The sequence below is a fragment of the Cololabis saira genome, chromosome 15, assembly GCF_033807715.1.
Source record: "Cololabis saira isolate AMF1-May2022 chromosome 15, fColSai1.1, whole genome shotgun sequence".
Taxonomy (NCBI): domain Eukaryota; kingdom Metazoa; phylum Chordata; class Actinopteri; order Beloniformes; family Belonidae; genus Cololabis; species Cololabis saira.
The window spans coordinates 20,729,664-20,748,696 of record NC_084601.1 but is presented as its reverse complement, the minus strand read 5'-3'; the positions used below and the strand labels follow the sequence as shown (position 1 = coordinate 20,748,696).

Genomic DNA, 19,033 nt, shown 5'->3' with positions numbered 1-19,033 from the left:
ACACGTCAGCATGGATGTTTGAGCGCTGACGTTTTATGCGTGCAGATATTAATGCACCTCCATACCACGAGAGGTGGCAGGTCTTGAGCTGAGCACTGATAACGAGCCAGCTGGTCTTTCCTCCTTGTCCAACGTGCACAGAGATTTCTCCAGATTCTTAAAATCTTTTGATCGTATTGTGTCTTATAGATAATGAGACATTCAAGTCTGTACAATTTTACTCTGGAGCATTATTCAGAAATTGTTTTTAGATGTGATTCATTGCCCTCAGGCTATCTACTCTTACAGAAGAGTATTAGGGCCATGCAGGAGAAACGATATTTGAGAGGGGAAGATTTGTTTTTTATTGTGCACTTTGAGAAAAAAGTCAAAAGGTTGAGATTAATGTTGAAATACAATTTCAAGAATAAAGTCGAAATTTTGCCTTTTTCTTAACATTTCAACTTTATTCACAAAATTTGGACTATTTTTTTGACATTGACTTTTTTCCTCAAAATTGTACTTCAACATTAATCTCAACATTTCGACTTTTTTCTCAAAGTGCATAATGAAAAAAAAAAAATCTTCATCCTCTAAAATATTTTTCATTTTTCTCCTGCCCTTGTCCCAATACTCTTCCATAGACTCTTATCCCTCCAAGATGCTCTTTTTAGATTCAGTGTCAGACCTTCTCACAAGTTATTTAGTTTCAAGATGTTCCTCCAATTGTTTGAGTGTCACTTACTTTTCCTGCCTTTTGACCGTCTTAAGAGTGAGGCGCTTGTGTTTTTTATTTCTACAAACCCTGGTCTCCTCCTCCGGTGATCAGTCTCAGGTTCGGCCTCCACTAGAGCCAGAGGAAGGAAACAGACGAGGAAATCACGACAGTCTCAACAGCTTGCATTGCCACCAGCAAGACTTTCTTTAATGGTGAAGATCAAAGTGAAACGTGTGACACAGCCACCATTACTTACAAAAGAAAAAGAAACAAGTGGTGGAACAGTAAAACATAAAACAAAGCACCTTCTCTTCCTTCCTATAAACTTGTAAAAGCAACTTGAGAACTCAATTCAAGAGTGTTCCCTCAACATCACATTTTTTCTTTTTTTCCTGGCAGGTGACGTGAGAGCAGAAAGCGGTCAGACGATTCAGAGGCGACCTCTTCTCAACACATTCCCATTATCTTTTTCTGATGAAAAACATATACAGGAAATCAACAGAATATGATAAGAAATTCCAAATAAGTGCCACTCGATGTCTTTAACAAATAAATAAGTGTGCGAGTAACACAATCAGTCCAATTGACCTTCTGCTGCCTCACCAGACTCTAAGGATCTTGTAAACACACCACCATTCATATATGTCCTAATGACAAAACAAACAAAATCAACGGCACACTTCTGCAAACATTGTGCAAGCTACATCAAAGTATGGATGGAAACCGAACACCAACACTTGGCACTTAAGAACTGAAATTAAATAAGCAAAGAAAACATTCCTCAGTGGGTTCATGTACATGGTGTAAACAACAGACGGCAGCTGGAGGGCCCGACCACAGACCGGCAGCTTGGTTGGTGTTTGGCATACCAAGGCTGCCGCTATGATACGTCTCGTACCACGTCCAGCGTTACATTTTCCCTTTACGTCTGCAGCTTTGTGGCTGACTAGCTGCGAAATGATGAAGCACGTTTAACGTCTCCACTTTTTTTTTTTTGTGTTCTTTCAATACTGACTAGAGCATTTGAGCAACTCATTCAAATGTAAACCAGGCATATCAGAGCCAGAGAGAGAGAAAGAGAAGATCTGAAGAAGGATGCTTTAAGATCCCAGGATCACAAAATATGTGCTTCCTGAATCTTAAAAGAGAAACCGCAAGGCACTGTAAAAATCGGCAAATCACGGTGACAGCCCGTTACCTCGACATCATTAAATCCAGCAAAGAATATGGCCGAACAGGTTCGAATTTGGTCCAAAAAGAAGAGAAAGTGTGTCTGAACATCAATGTAGTTTTTTGGCAGTCTCGTGTCCAACGTAACAGTAGCATTTTTTTTTAAAGGACAAAACTCCATCTGCTTCATCCAATTACAATCCTGGAGGGTCCAATAGTCCAGCATTAGGACGAGAAACTATAACCAGAATATCTGAGGAACACAGCAAACGATTATCTGTTCAATATCACTATTTTAGAAAAGAAATGCACATTGTTGAACTGAAACTTTACAAAACAAACAATCACTGATTTAAGTTAATGCTGATATCAAAACATGAACACTTTTACATTCATGTATCTCTCACGGGGCTTTACTTTACACGTGAACTAACAACTAAAAACACATCTTCGCTCTTGTTCAAACAATCACCAGAAGTCAATCGAATTTCTTTTTCTTTTCTTTTCTTTTTTTAATCTAGATGTCTGGGTTTTAGTCAACTGTATAAGAAAAGTGGCTGTTGGGGGGTTTCAAACCATAAAGAGGAGAAAAGAAGTGATGCATGATGGCCAACCAATCCTTCTGTGTACAACCTCTTCAAAATAATAGCTCTTATAATAAAACCTCCCCAGAAAGGGAAACAAATTCACAGGTGTAGTGAGGAGTTTTGTCTGTAAACTTAAAAATGACCCGAACTGAAAGCGAGAGCAGAACAAAGAGGGACAAAGTTCAGTCTGACAAACGAGTGGCTGTCAGTCACTTTTTCAGGGGCTGGTAGACTGAAGCGTTGGGGTCCAGGGAGGAGGGACTATTGTCCATGAACTTGGAGGAGTAGTGGGGGGTGACGGGACTCAGGTTGCCCCCGTCTGATGAGTAGGACAGGCTGGGCATCACCGCCATCACCTCTGCTATCTTCTGCTTCAGCTCTGCGATCTCCTGCTCCCTCTGGTGGATCTGGCCTGGAAGACACATGCAAGTACACTGAGTCAGGGAGGTGGTGGCAGAGGAGGCTCGGACCAAATCCTGCACAGCTCTGGTCATAACTATAAATGATAAACTATCTGTAGGGCACATAGCGTTGTGCAGTTTCAATTTTGTCTCTCAGCAATCACAAAACTCTTTACTAATGACACGTGGCTGTGGACCCCACTGGTGCACAGGTGAGCGTCCTGTGTGCGTCTAACACACAATCATTTAAAGGGGACCTATTGTGAAAAACACATTTTCTCTTGCTTTAACATATATAAAGTGGTCTCCCCTCAGCCTGCCAACTCAGAGAAGGAGGAAAGCAACTAAATTCTGCAGTGTCTGTACAGCCGCCCGGATGAGCCATCCAGTGTGATGTGACTTCTACGAGCCGTTCAGATTCTGCTCCCGTCGTTACGTAACGACAGGAGCGATGTGTGAAACCACGCCCACAACTAACTCCGCCGGCCGGAGCTTCCATTTTTTCGTAGCGGTGTATGGCGTCATTCAGGCAGCCAATCAGCACAGAGCCTCATTATCATAGCTGCCCCGCCCACTCAGAATCCGGCATAGATAATGGGGTTAGAAACTGGGAAGATAAAGACATGGCTCAGAGGCTGAATTTCTAATTTATTTAGCAAAAACAATCAAAAGCTAGTTTTTAAGACATTCAAGGCCTGTTTAAAATAGGTATTAGATGCCATAATAGGCCCCCTTTAAACAAAAGGACATGTAGCAGCATTTGCCATGTTGGTCTGAATCATACATGAAAACTTTTTTTTTGCCACTTCAGGTAAATTTATATAAGAAAATATAAAGTACAAATAAGGGTATGAACTTATAACTGGCAGCAAGCATAACCAATGAACAGCTGTCATCACTTTTTCAACTCCTGAGCTGTGAATAAAGACCTAAGAGAGGATAATCATTCATATTTTTTCTGATTGTGACATCTGAAACCGTTTGAAGCTTCCGGAGGAGCTCCACCGCTCCCCTGGCGCGAAGCGGCCGGGAGTCGCTGTGAATCGTTCAGGAAGCTTTAAAATTGTCCCTTGGCAGCCGCGGTAAAAGGCGGTGATGGACGTAGGCTAGGCCCGCGTTAACAGCTCTAGTGGTCGTGGCAGCCCAAGTGACTCCGGGTCACAACACGTTTCAGATGTCTCAGTACCGCTGCCGCCGCTTGAAAGGAGGATGTTTGGAGAGATTTGATGAGAATGCATGTAAATTGATATTAATTAGCATCAAACAGTAGCATAAGCTAAGTTGGCCGAGCTAAAATGGCCAACTGTGATTGACATAAGGTGGGAGTGTTCTGACCAGCACTCTTCAGAAACCCTGCAGGCGATGTGGGAGAGGCTTCGTCCAGCTCTTCTTATGCAGTCAGTGGTCACTACCAACCACCCGTGACCGTAGGTGAGTGTGGGACTGCAAAGTCTGAACCACTGCCCGTGTCAATCCACCGCTCACTCTCTTCCTCCATTTCTCCCTCATTTTAGTACTAGAAATCCAGATACTTCACTTGAAGCAGCACCTCACTTCCCACCCGGAGAGGGAATTCCATCCTTTTCCAGAGTTTATTCCTACGCCGTTCGATCCAGTTAGAGCTGGAAGTTCCCACATCTTCAGCTCTCACTGGCAACCTTCACAAATCTCTGCCCAATATTTGTTCACCAGCTTGTCCAAACGTTGAGACCAGGGAGGCTCAGGTGGTGGCAATGCAACACATCATTTATTCATGCGTCTTAATTCTTTCTTTATTTATTTTTTTTAATCATTTGTATTTAATCTTATTTATCCCATCTTGTCACACACTCTGCTGATGCAAGATTGTTACAATGATCTTCACAAAAATGTAAAAAGAATCAAGGCAAACTGCAAGCATCTGTGCGAGCAACCAGCGGGGCTTTTTGCACAGATCTCAATGTTCAGGAGGGGATGTGTTGGTTAAGCCAGTGCAGGGCAAAGACCATTTAAGGATTTGGAGGTGAGGTAAGATTATAAAATCAATATGAAACCTAGCAGGGTGCCAGAACAGGCAGGAAGAGACAGAGCAGTAATAATAATTAATTATTACATTTTATTTAACAGCACCTTTAAAAAAAAAAAGGTACTCAAGGACACTTTACAGCTAAATGATAATAATAAAAAAAACAGACAAGAACACTATAAAAATAAAATAAAGATTATAAGTTGTATGCAGTTTTAAACAGATGTGTTTGGAGTCTGGATTTGAACTGGGGTAAAGAGTCCCTATGAGGGATGTCAGGTGGGAGTGAGAGGTACTGAAAACTCCCCATGGTGCTGAGACGGGAGGAGGGCAGAGAGAGGTGAGGAGAGGACCTGACAGTCAGTATATCACACAGAGGCTTTCAGAAAGGGCTTGACAGTAGTCGGGTCGAGAGGAGGGGACATGTAGAGTCTGTTATGAACGGGCACATCCCTTCGGGGGCAAAGAAATCTGCTCATAGAAAAACCTTCATTCATTCAGGCAGACGTCCTCATTCTTCGGGAGCCCAATAAGGTTACTTAACCTAGACCTGACTAACTGAAGCAACCCCAAATAATAATACTAGCCCCACAGGGTGAAAATGACAACACTGCCTCTTCTCAACACTGGGATCACAGTCGATGCTTCAGTCAGAGGATTCCTCGGGTCTACTGCATTATTACAGAACATCCTTCCCATCCACAGCTATAACAACCTGTATTACGGCCTGAGTCACTGCGATAGGCAATTTCCTTTCTTGGATTAATAGTACAGAACAGAAAGAGCTTTCTCCATTGCTCAAGAGTCCACTCTTTATACTCTGGTAAATCAAAGCCTTTACTCTTGAAAAGCCTCCCTGAGTGGTTTGCTTAAAGGGGACCTATTATGAAAAACACGTTTTCTCTTGCTTTAACATATATAAAGTGGTCTCCCCTCAGCCTGCCAACTCAGAGAAGGAGGAAAGCAACCAAATTCTGCAGTGTCTGTACAGCCACCGATGAGACATCCAGTGTGAAGTGGGTTCTATGAGTCGTTCAGATTCTGCTCCAGTCGTTACGTAACGACGGGAGTGATTTACATAGGTTGGCCTCCGATGCGTGAAACCACGCCCACAACTAACTCCGCCGGCCGGAGCTTCCACCATTTTTTCGTAGCGGTGTATCACGTCATTCAGGCAGCCAATCAGCACAGTGCCTCATTATCATAGCCCCGCCCACTCAGAATCCCTCATAGATAATGAGGTTAGAGAATGGGAAGATAAAGACATGGCTCAGAGGCTGAATTTCTAATTTATTTAGCAAAAACAATCAAAAGCTTGTTTTTAAGACATTCAATGCCTGTTTTAAGGTATTACATGCCATAATAGGTCCCCCTTTAAGGCTACAGAGCAGTTTAGACCCAATGCATCGAGTTCTCCTCACGTTTACCGTGGCAATGCTCTGAGGCTCGGTGTGAAGCGCTGCTGTAAATTCTACTGCTATTTAAGTCATCTCTGATCACGACATTTCTCAATTTGCCTCAATCCTTCCAAGATCCAGATCAGACTTAAATTCAGAAGTTTCTGGTAACGACCTGTTGATTCCTCCTGCTGACAAACACAAACACACCTGCCGCCTCATCTCCTTTGTGGAGGTCATAAATAATTAAATAGTCCCCTGACACTTTAGAACGATGTGTATATACAAAAGAAAACATGCTCATTTAAGAACTCAGAAGCGAACAAGAACATGTGGAAAACGGTGGTGCTTTGAAAGTGGCTAACGGCAGCGTGAATGAGTGGGTGCGTCTGCACCAGCAGCAGCTACCTTGCGCTATCTCCAGCTGCCTCTTGGCGTCCCCCAGCGCAGAGAAGAGGTCCAGCTTGATCCTGGTCTCAGCACTGAGGCTGTTCTCCAGGTGCTGGGTCTTCTCCTGCATGGCCGACAGCGCCGACATCAACACCTCTGTGTCCTTCTCGTTCTCTTTGTACTTGCGCAGCTCCTTCATGAGATCAGAGATGGACAGGAACAATCAGAAACTCTGTTACACTGAAAAACATTGCACTTCTCAAGGATTCCATACAATCACATGCTACAGTCTAAGACAGGGGTCGGCAACCCGCGGCTCTAGAGCCGCATGCGGCTCTTTAGCGCCTCCCTAGTGGCTCCTGGAGCTTTTTCAAAAATGTTTGACCTTTTTTTCCTTCATTTTTTCCCCTTTTTTTAATCTCAACATTTCAACTTTTTTCTCGACATTCCGACTTTTTTTCTCGACATTTCGACTTTTTTCAGGAAATTTTGAATTTTTTCTCAACATTGACATTTCGACTTTTTTTCCTCGACATTTCGGCTTTTTTTCTCGAAATTTCGACTTTTTTCTCATCATTTCGACTTTTTTCTCATCATTTCGAATTTTTTCTCGACATTTCGAATTTTTTCTCAAGATTGTACTTCAACATTAATCTTGACATTTTGACTTTTTTCTTGACATTTTGACTTTTTTCTCAAAATTTTGACTTGCGCATAATTGAAAATAAAACTCTTCCCCCAGTTATAACTAATATAGAAACATGCAGCATGTGCTGCCTTCATTTTTAAGGCTTATACAAGACTTTTCATTTTTTGCGGCTCCAGACATATTTGTTTTTTGTGTTTTTGGTCCAATACGGCTCTTTCAACATTTTGGGTTGCCGACCCCTTGTCTAAGACAAGGTTAGCTGGCCCACAGGTCTTTGATAGCTGCAGAAAATAACGCATGACACAGTTACAAACGCATACTTTCTTATGGCGGCAGCCATCAACACAGAGCAGTTTATCTCACCTGACACTTTCCCTCCAGATCCCGAATCTGATCCTCCTTCAGCTTCATATCCATACTGAGCTTCTTGCACTCAGTCTCCAGCTCTCTGATACGACCGCGGAGAGAATCAGTGGACTCCACTCTGTTTCGGAGGACAAAAACCTGTTTGTCAGGCTGGAGACGGTGGCCGTGGCCCAGAGCCGCGGACTTAAGTAACAAAGACTGGTACCTGTTTGCAGCAGCTAAAGCTACTGCTCTGGCGGCGGTGGCCTCCTCCATCTTCTTTCTCTTCCTCTCGTCGGCCAGCTGTTTCTCGGCCAGAGCCCGGGCCTCCTGCTCGGCCTTGAGTTTCCTCTCCAGCTGGGAGATGGTCTGCTTATCCTTCTGTTTGGCCTGGACGGCATTGTGGAGCCTAAAGTACAGGGAAGCACGTAATTAAGCAGGCAGCACTGGCGCCGTGACATGAACCACACTCCCGCTCAGCGATATAGAAAAGCTCGGGTCGGTCAAGTACCACAGTGTATCCATTCACGTCACAAAAATTCCTTGTCATGACACGGGTCTCTTGCTCCCGTTCACAGCCATTTTCCCCCGGTGCAAAACGTGCTGAACCAATCACCATGGGGAAGGCTTAATGCCACGACTCGTGCAGAGGAATCCAAAAGCCACCACTCAAAAACAACCAGGGTGGCCGAGGAACCGCCAATATCACCTTGGATTAGGGATGGGCGATATGGACTAAAAAATGTATCACGATAATTTCTGGCCTTTAATCCCGATAACGATAAAAAAAATACCAATTCAACTCCACCTCCATCTTTTTTCTTTCCTTCCTTCTTTCTTTTTTCCCTTCCTTCCTCCTTTCCTTGTTTTCTCCCTTCCTTCCTCCTTTCCTTGTTTTCTCCCTTCCTTCTCCCCTTTCCTTCCTTCCTTCTTTTTTCCCCTTCCTTTCCTCCTGCTCTCTCCTTCCTTCTTCCCTTCCTCTTTTCTCCCTTCCTTCCTCTTTTCTCTCTTCCTTCCTTGTTTCTTTCCTTGTTTTCTCCCTTCCTTCCTTGTTTTCTCCATCCCTCCCTCCCTTCCTTCCTCCCCGTACGTTGTGCGTGGATTTAACGCAGAACCATAAATCAGCTTTACACAAAAACATAATCAAAAGGAATTTATCTATTTTACCGCGAGATGACAAATTCTTATCGTGGGGAATTTTTTTGACGGTTTATCGTGAACGGTAAAATATCGCCCGTTCCTACCTTGGATCAACAAGTTTCTACTGTAAAAAAAAAAAAAAAGACAACAGCTTGAGTAAGTTGTTTCTTACTCAACTGTAGGCCATTGTGGATGCTCTTCATCCACAATGGCCTACTTCATTTCTCTGACTGGTTGTATGCATATCAAACAGCATCCTTACTCTTCATCTTTTTCTTCTTTTCTTTCTGCTGCTCACTTCAAGGGTCGCCGGAGCAAGTCGTCCATCTCCATCTACCTTCCCCCACAACAACCAACCTCATGTCCTCCTTCACCACACCCATAAATCTCTTAAATTTATAAATCTCCTCTAGGCCTCCTGCCTGGCACCTCCCACCCTTGCATCCTTTTCCTAAGAAGTTCACTATCCCTCCTCTGTGTGTGTCCAAACCATCTAAATCTGACCACTTTATCTCCAAAACAGCCAACATGTACCGTCCCAGACAGCATTCCTACCGTCCTCTGGACGACCAAATCAAACCCAGAAGACTGTACTAAAACACCAAAGGTTGGTACCCCCAAGACAGTAGGTGCTTAAGAAATATGGCACACTTAGGATGGAATTGCAAACATTAGTCGTCTTCCTTCCTTAACCAGTCATAAAACACACCATTTTGTAACTGAGAACTTCAAACGGCTTGTGTTTATAGGTGAAATAGAAGACAAGTGTGAAGCAAGGGACATTGTACGAACCAGGAAGTGAAATCGTCGGGGTAACTGGGGGAAAGAGAGGTGTAAGAGGACTTTTATGGCAAAGTCAAGAACAAGTAAGTATTGAGATGGGTGGAGGGAGCGGCTGCGGGGGATAGCCGTGCAGTGAGGAGGGGAGGTTACAGATCACAGCAGCCAGGACCACAAGCTGAAACAATGGGAGAGGTTTGATTTGATGGAGGACAGCATCTTCCAACACGGACCAGGAAGTGTAGAAAGGGAAGGAGCCACTGGTGGAGCGTGTGGGTGAGCTTTGGTCAGGGAGGTGGTGGTGACCCGACTTTACTAGTTACTTATTCTGTGGTGTTTTGCGGACTCACTACAGTCCAAATGATGTTGTTCTTACTGGCACATTTACATGACGGACAGGAGAAACGGTGCTACATGGCTGTGAGCTCACATTGCTGCCCCAGCACAACCAAGCTGAGAGCTTACCGTCCCCAACCCAACCAAACCCACCTAAACTGAGCAGAACCGCTCGGTGGAGTCACGCTCTTTTCTTCGTGTATGTGTGATTTTTTTTGTTTTGTTTTTTTGCACAATAGTTGTCCTTATCTCTTTGATTCACTGTGACCGGAAAAAGTCGGATAAACCATTCAGGAAAAGATTGCGAATTAGGGGTCACGGAGGGTACTGCACTGCAGCGAAATGGAGTGACAGAGAAGTCCGAAGGATTCACGACGGCGTCACGGTGACGGTGTCGATTTGACGCAGAACCATAACTCAGGCTTTAGTGTGATGACGTCAGATCCAGGGCCGACTCAGTACGCTTAGAACCTCGGCAGAATAGGTACAGAAAAAGTATCTACTCGGCACGCCTCCACCTGCCTCAGCCCGTAGTAGAAAAAGCGCAAGACGGGGGCGTGGCGAGTAGAGGCGCGCTGAGTACGTACTAGTGGAAAAGCGCCGTTATCCAGCCCCACTACTGAAGTGCGAGAGTGTGCGTACACATACTTGTTCTGCAGGAGCTCGTTGTCCTGGCGCAGCTGGCCCAGCTCGGAGCGGAGGCTGCGGTCCTGGCTGCTCACAGAGGAAAGCTGACTGCGCAGCTCCGACTCTAGCTGCCTGTTGGCCTGAAGATCTGCCTTCAAGCGTTTCACATCCTGCTCCAGCCTTCCCGAAAAAAAGACAGTAAAACATTTGTTTACTCGTTTCCAAGCACCTAAAACTAGTCCCCGTTACTCAACGTGCTATTTTTTAAACTGCACAATGAAACTAATTCTGGTTGTTATCGTAAAATAGGGCTGGGCGATATATCGAGATTTTAATATATATCGATATATTTTCAAACGCGATATGGTACGAGACAATATCGTTTATATCGATTTAAATTTTTTTTTTTTTTTTTTTTTGATTTTGATATAGCTTATTTTGTGACAAATTGACTTGAATGTTTTATTTGAGATTTGCACAAATGTTTTGTTATTTGCACAACTGTCAACCTCAGTGGAAAAGTCTGCCTGTTACTGCCTACATTGTATTAATTGTACAGTGTATTTTAATTTATTGTTATGCAGGAAAGGGACATTTGTTTTGTTTTATTTTATTCAAGAAGCATTTTTATTCTATATATGCAGGCAGTTTATTTTTATTTCATTTATTTTATACATTTTGATATTGTGCAGACCTCTGTTAATAAAGGAACCTGTGTGACATTTGGCACGAGGCTTTGTATTAAAACTGACTGTTTTTTTAAGGGTTTGCCTCAGAAAAAAATGAAGCTAACAGAGATGCTATGCTATAATGCTTTGGGGGAAACCCCAATTATGGCACAGAAAAAATATCGAGATATATATCGAGTATCGCCATTCAGCTAGAAAATATCGAGATATGACTTTTGGTCCATATCGCCCAGCCCTATCGTAAAACCAATCGTAAGTAGGGATGTTGGAACGGTGGCCTTACCGCAGCAGAGCCTCTGGCTTGCCCAGCTGGTTATTGGGGATGCAGTTTTCCACCAGATCCTTCTGCCCCTTCCCCGACCCTTTCTGTTTCCTCTCGCTCTTATTGGCCAAGGAGCCTGACGGGAGGCTGCCGTTGGCAGAGCTGTGATTTCGTGGAGACGAGTTGCTTGCGCCACCTCCACCGGTGTTTTTGTAGTTCTTCCCCGTCCCCCCCATGTCCTCTTTACTGGTAGTGTGGCTGCTGCTGTCTGCGTTTTCTCCTGCCAGGTCGTTGTTCAGTCTCTTTGTCCCGACGCAGTTCTCGATATACTCCGCCTCCTGCAGTTTGGAGTCCAGCGTGTGTATAATACTGTTGTTATTGATTCCCACTGCGTTCTGTTTTTTGCCCTCTTTCGTGCTACTGTCCTTCCCTTTTTCGCGGTACTCCAGTTCCGGTAACGGGAATGAGGTACTTTTCTTTCCAGGCGGTCCTCCGTTTTGAGATACGACTGTGGGTTCTAGCTCCGAGATCCCTTTAGCTAAGGCAGCTGGATGAAAGCAAAGGTATATGATCTTAGCCGTTAGGTATAAACATACAACAGCAGATTTAACCAAAAGACAAGTAGAGACATGTTTGGTTATAAACAGAGGCTAGCCTAAACGATGACCTTGATTGACTGATACAAAGCAGAGGAGTCAGACATCACTCCCTGGAAGAAAGAAGCTACACGAATATTACACTATCTCCTTTGTCTATAAATGTCTACCGACAAACAAACCAGCCCTCTGGTGCCTTTACAGATGACCTGCATACCTCTCAGTCTAGGTCACCTCCCCGTCTGGTGCCATTTGTATGAAAGGTGTCACAATTATCCCTTGACGGGGTTGTTTAACTCTACACTTTTGTGGTTAAAAGCAAAGCAGAGAAAAGGATGTGTTTAAAATTTTAGAGTGGACTCAGAAGACAATCAGCAAATAATTGACGGGTCATCTGTGTGAGCTGCTAGTAACCTTAAGCACGTCAGCAAAAGTGCAGAAACTATTAGCTAGTGGAAGAGGTATGCAGAAGAAATTTAGATAGAAACTGTACTTTTTAACATAATAGAACAGAAATTACTGCAGTCCGGGACACATTTACATCCAGTTGGATGTCGTTAGTTCTTCTTGCCAGACGTGTTTCGCATCCTTGAATTACCGTTCGTTGGAGAAGATGTTATTTCTTTCTAAGCTATTTTGTTGAGGCCACTTGGTTTGGCAATTTTAAGGCCACTTAGATCCACCTGGGGAGCAGTGTATAAAAATATTGTACAATTTGAGCAGAGTTGATGGTTTGCCGTCTCCGACCCCTCCAACTGTGAAACCAAAACTGGCACAAATATCCCTGGTGTGCTCGGAGCACGGTGTGTGTTGTGCTCCTCCTGACTGTTGTAACCTTGCATTTGCAAGTGGTACATTTCAAAAATAAATAAATAAAAGATGGAAGAAAGAGGATGCAAGGAAGCCCATGTCTAACACCTGCCTCTCAAAAAAAACACCTTTAGTTAAACTTCAAGACTCTTTTAAGTCACACCTTGCTGGCCCGGGATAAATGCCGGTCCGGGACATTTTTTCTGACCCGTCCAACCTGTGTCAAACAAACTGTTCATCTGTCACTCATATGCAGAACTTTTGTTGGTTTTTAATTCCGCTGATAGTACGGCCATAAGGCTTTTAAGTGTGCTGCGTCTCACCTTCTTCTGCTTCCCGCGCCTGTCTCTGCAGCATCTGCTGCTCTGGTGGTAAAGCCTGCTGTAGAAGCTGCATGTAGAACTCGTTCTCCTTCTGGACTTCCTTCTGTTTCCTCAGTCGCATCTTATAGCTGACATAGCTCTTGAAGCCGAAGCCGAGAGTCACCACTGGATAGCCGATACTACAACGGGAGGAGATATATTGAGAGTGAACCCTAAATGTCTGCTTAGATTCAGGCAAGAATGTGAAAAGAAACCGTTTTACACAGTCACACAAACACTCAGTTGAACAGCAACAAACTTTTTTAACCATCCGATTATCCATTTAACAAAATGAAAAGTAAAATACATGTTTTAATGCATCAGAGGGCAATGCTCAGTAGCTCCATCATTCAGTAGTATGTAGATTCACCTTTAGCAGCAGTAAAGAGGAGTAGTCGTTTGCTAGGTCTTCTAATTGTGCCATAGACTTTATGATGCGAGATGTAGCCCATGGTTTGTTTGTTTTTTACATTTCTGGGGTAAATTTTCTGGTTAATCCACTCTTGAAAATTCTGAAAACTGTCTTGAAGGTTTTCGCTTGTGAATATTCTTTCTTACTGATGAACATTGACCTGGATGGATTTGGATCTCTCACCAGGCTAATGTGCAGAAATAATTATTGATTATTTTCATTGTGTCTTACACAAAAAAAAAAGGAGCATAAAAAAAAAAAGGACATTCTAACTTTTGCATATGACTATATGGCATACATTAATGCAAGAACACAAAAAAAAAATTACGTAGTTGTGTATTTTTCACTGTTATCAGTAGTAATGAGGGAAAAAGAACAAAAGGGCAATATCAAACGTACAACGCAGTAAATGCATTTACCAGTGAGCAGCAAAAGGCCGACAGAGATCTACATGGAAATTCTTTAGATCCTTGAACCGTATGGCAGCTTCGATGTACACAAATAGGATCCACAGCGAAACAGTTGGTAGACAGACTCCTCTCTCTGTGTGAAATAGGGAAAAGAAAAGCAAAATGTAATTATTTTTTTCTCCAGCACTCGGGTTTGTAGTTGGATTTCTTTATATATAATTAAAAAAAAGAAAGTAATGAAATTTTTATTTAAATATTTGAAATGAAATTAGCAATTTGGCTGCAAGAATAAAAATTTTAATATTTGAATTCATCTGAAAAATGATTAAATAATGTAAGAAAAGAGTCCATTGAAAAATTGAACTAACCTGTGTGCCAGACATACTGGACCCAGACGTAAGTGCTGGCAGCGAAAAACAGCCATTGGACGGGGATGAAGAGGAGGCATATGATGTCTGATGTAAATGCCACACACACAAAGAAGACAGAAAATGCCTACGTGTAGGAGAAAAGAGACACAGAAATACACATTTAGGCTCAATAACCGGTGCCAAGTGGAAAGAGCAAAGGAAAGGTCACCAGACGAGCTCTTACCAGCCCCTGATATCTGAAGGAGTCGTACACACTCCTGATGAAAAGCCAGAAGGGCCACAGGTACTCAAACCTGAACTCCAGAACAAAGTCGGCCAGTAAAACTAACACCCACACCACCAGGAACTTCAGGTACAGGAACGTGCTGTGAGGAGCAGAAACAGATTAAATATACAGTTCAACAAAGAACTGAGTCCAAAACAAAGTACAGCACATGGCGTTTCATGAAGTAGCCGCTTCAATGACAACCATCAGGTTTATACATTAGTCTTGCGGACAGTGTCACTTCCCTATCTGGAGCATACCTGTCAAGTTTCCCGCTTTGGCTGGGAAACTACCGTATTTGAACCCTCTTTCTGGCCGTCCTCACGTATTAGTATTTTCCCGTAAATTTCCCTTTTTATAATATAATAATTTTTAAACTGCAAACTGAATGGTCACTGGCCTCGCAAGACCTACCACCTGCTGTCGCCTGGGTAGCTGTTCTTGCGAGGTTAGTGGCGACAACGGGAGCAAACTCTGAACAACAAATCAGAGGTGGATTGGAGAGTGACGATATTTCTGACAAAAAATAAAGACTTGGTGTAAATATCTCTAAAAATGGGAAACCAAATTTACTTTCCTAAAGAAAAGACACAGAAAAATACGTCTGTGTCATCAGTCAGTGAATGCCAGAGAGCCACATGAGTGAAAATGTAGATGTTTCACTTGAAGACAATTAATGTGTATATTAACTGAAAATATTTAAAATAAATAAATGTGCTTTAATCCACTTTTGTGTTTTCATTTAGGCTCTATTATAGGAATTACAAACATAAGAATGTCCACAACATTTCAGGGTCAACAAAGGTCAATATCAGATTCTGACCACATAATTGTAGTTTGTAAGTGGTTGACAGGTAGTTATTTTGAATTGCTCGTAAATCTGTTTTAAAATGTAAGATACAGGACCCTGGTTGGGCTGGTGGGACAGCAGCGGAAAATTTCCCGTATTTTTAAATCCAAAACTTGACAGGTATGATCTGAAGGCAGACAAAGAAGCGGCAGTGAACACGATTTAAAATATACCATTTAAAATAGACAAACATTGAACAAGTGAAGTCCATCAAACTGCTGTACTGTATGTTATCTGTACATGCGGGGCAGAGCAAGAGGGGTGTCATGTCTGGACTTGTTGGCAGCAGCACAGCTGCTTTCCATCTGCTGCCTAAAGCATAAATTATGGTTCCGCGTTAAAGGAGCCGTCTGTAAGAAATGTCCAAAACTGGTACTGCAGTCACTTTCAAAATATTGTTGAGCGGCGTGTACCCTCCCCCTCCTCCCCCCGACCAGAGGTTGCCAGGTAGGCTGCAGAATGCAGCAGGAACGTAGGCTGCCATGGCTGCGATAATTAGAGCCGAGCTGGCAACCCGGATGCTGAAACAATACTGACTTGGTGATTGGGAGATAGGTGGAGGGTGGAGCTTCAGAAACAATACTGACTTGGTGATTGGGAGATAGGTGGAGGGTGGAGCTTCAGAAACAATACTGACTTGGTGATTGGGAGATAGGTGGAGGGTGGAGCTTCAGGCCAAAACAAAAAATGACAACATAAACATCAGTTGAGGGCTGCAACTCCTCTTTTTAAACTGGGATATCCTGGCTTGAGTGCTGTTGTCAGTGACATAAATATGTTAAATGAACACGATTTTTAAACATCTGTTGACATATCGGGGTCATTTTATGATTCGTTTTATTATTGCTCTTACATACAGCTCCTTTAAATCGACGCGTAGCCTACGGCGTAAGGTACGCGGCGACGCGCACCTTACGCCGTAGGCTCTGCGTAGGTGTAACGCGGAACCATAAATCAGCCTTAACCACCAATCAACCTCAAGACAGATGTTCCTGAAGAAACGCGTTCAATTAAAAATTGATTTTATTTTTTTTTTTTATCTATTTATTTATTTCGTTTCGTGCATGGTGGTCAATCTACACACCCATGACCGAAAAGGAGCAGGATGAAGACAAGTCTTATGTTACCTGTCCCTTATTAAATACCAAAACAAAAAGAACAGTCAATGTAACCAATATTTACAAAAATATACACTTAAATAGAACCAACCACAGATATTAATAATACTGCTTAATTCCCAGTCTTCATGATCATATAACTTAAATATTTTATCTTTATACATTTTTTTGAACCTAAGTGAATTTGTGCATTCCTTTAAATCATTCTGTAGAGAGTTCCACAGTTTTACTCCCACAACCGATGTACACATCTGCTTGAGAGTGACCCTAGCATGCTGATGTTTGAAATTATATTTCCTTCTATGTTCTATATCTTCTGGATTTGAAAAAACAAACAACTGCTGTAGATTACTTGGTAATAATTTTCTTTTTTCGGGTTTTGTTTGGGAGTTGAAGCCCAACCCGCCCAACAAAGCACAGGTGAAAGCTCCTCTGACTGTCAGTCAGCTTTCTCTCAAGTCTACGCTGTTACACAATTTCTAAATTAAACAATAACCTCCGCAGCAAACACCTGCAGGGTTCAAACGGTGGTAACGGACCGATCCAGACAGGAATAAACAGGTAAACCTGGGCCTGTTATGGTGACAGTTTGAGCGGATTTGTACAGTTTAGTGGCGGATACAGCCCCAGAGCAACCCGTGGTTGGTTGTGTCTGAAGCGGACCCCGCCGCCGCGTCCCCTCTCGCAGCGCGGCCATTGTTCCCCGGTACCTGCTGTATAAACCGTCGCTGATGCGGCTCCGTCTCAGCGGCCGGCGGAGTTTACTGCAGTCCGCATTGCGCCGCTTCATCCTCCCCCTGTGGATTCACTTGCGCTATCGGTCTGATAACTGGGACTGGAAACGTCATCCGCTCACTCTTGAATATTCACACTTCTTCAATTATCCACCATTGTTGTTGTTTTATCCACATGAAACAAAGAAATAAATAAAAACAGTCCCCCCCGAAGCCCCGCCCCTTTTCACGACACGCCGCGTCGGTCGTCCCGACGTCGACGTCTGACGTCACCGCGTCGTCCCGACGGACGGCGACGTCTGACGTCACCCGACGTTGCCCTGTATGGTTGTTACCACAAAGATTCTTCCTAACAAATAAAGTCAAAGAGATCTCTTTCAAATTGATACACAAATTCTACCCTGCAAAACAATATTTATCTAAATTTAAGAAGGATATAGACGTTAATTGTTCTTTTTGCCAAACATATCCTGTGACATATTCCCACTTATTTTGGTCATGTGAATTCAGTTATAAATTTTGGAGGGACTTCCACAAGCATATTGTTGATTTTGTCCTTTCTGATTTTCATCTTTATTTTAAGAATGTTATTTTTGGTTTTCATAATTTTAATCACAAAGATAGGGATGCTTTCTTTTTTATTAATCTGTTTTTATTTTAAGCTAAATTTCACATACACAAGTCCAAATTAATCCACAGAAAACCTGAACTCCTTGTACTTAAAAAAGAACTTGATCTATATATAAGGACAATTTACTCATCAAAAAACCAAAAGGCACAAAAAACCATCGGCATCAACTTGACTACATGAAACTCACTCTCGCACATTATGTTTTTATTTTTATTTATCTGTTTAATTTACATTCAACTGTCTTGTTCTTTATATATTCTCTTGTTTATTTATTTTGTATATGGTGCTCGAATGTCTGTATTTGTATGTTACCCTTGTTCTTAATTTTGCATTGTATTTTGAGATTTAAATAAAGAATAATAAAAAAAAAAAATGTAATTGAAACTACTGTTGGAAAAATGTGTTTTTCTTGGAACACTAAGAACAAAAACAATATTGTTCGTAAGCATTTCAACAAGACATCATCAGTACACCTTCACTATCTTACTGGTCTTCTTTTGTTGGAAACATTAATTGGGAAAAAGTCTGGCTATTACCACAGACGTTTTTCCTAACTAATAAAGTCAAAGAGATTTCCTTTAAAATGCTACACAGATTCTATCCTAGCAATCATTATTTACAGAGTCTTAAGAAAGACATTGATGTGAGTTGTACTTTTTGTGGTTTTCCCAATGAAACACTGATTCATTTATTTTGGTGTTGCCTGTACACAAAAAAACTGTGGAGTAAATTGTCCCGCTTTATTATAGATCACATCTACCCCCAATTTAATTTGTGCTGGAAAAATGTATTGTTTGGATATATTGAATTTGACAGGAATCTCAACTGTAAATTTTATTTGATCAATTTGCTCATTATTTTAACTAAATTCTATATCCACACATCCAAATTTTTAAATAAAAAGCCGAATTTTCCGGAGCTGTCCGCATATATCAAACAATACATATTCTCCATATCTGATTCTGTAAATAAAAAAGCTGTTAAAACTTATGACCTTTG

General features: G+C 42.3%; 1 protein-coding gene across 1 annotated transcript; it reads right to left on the bottom strand.

The window, feature by feature from the left end:
• Positions 1-872: 872 nt before the first annotated feature.
• On the bottom strand, positions 873-17,611 carry maco1a (macoilin 1a). Its single transcript, XM_061741060.1, has 11 exons — positions 17,380-17,611; positions 14,660-14,801; positions 14,434-14,560; positions 14,075-14,198; positions 13,205-13,383; positions 11,497-12,022; positions 10,546-10,704; positions 7,868-8,050; positions 7,660-7,780; positions 6,666-6,840; positions 873-2,866 (listed from the first exon to the last, which is right to left on the bottom strand). The coding sequence occupies exons 1-11, from the start codon at positions 17,457-17,459 to the stop codon at positions 2,664-2,666; spliced, it is 2,019 nt and encodes a 672-aa protein (XP_061597044.1). The 5' UTR covers positions 17,460-17,611; the 3' UTR covers positions 873-2,663.
• Positions 17,612-19,033: the final 1,422 nt, after the last annotated feature.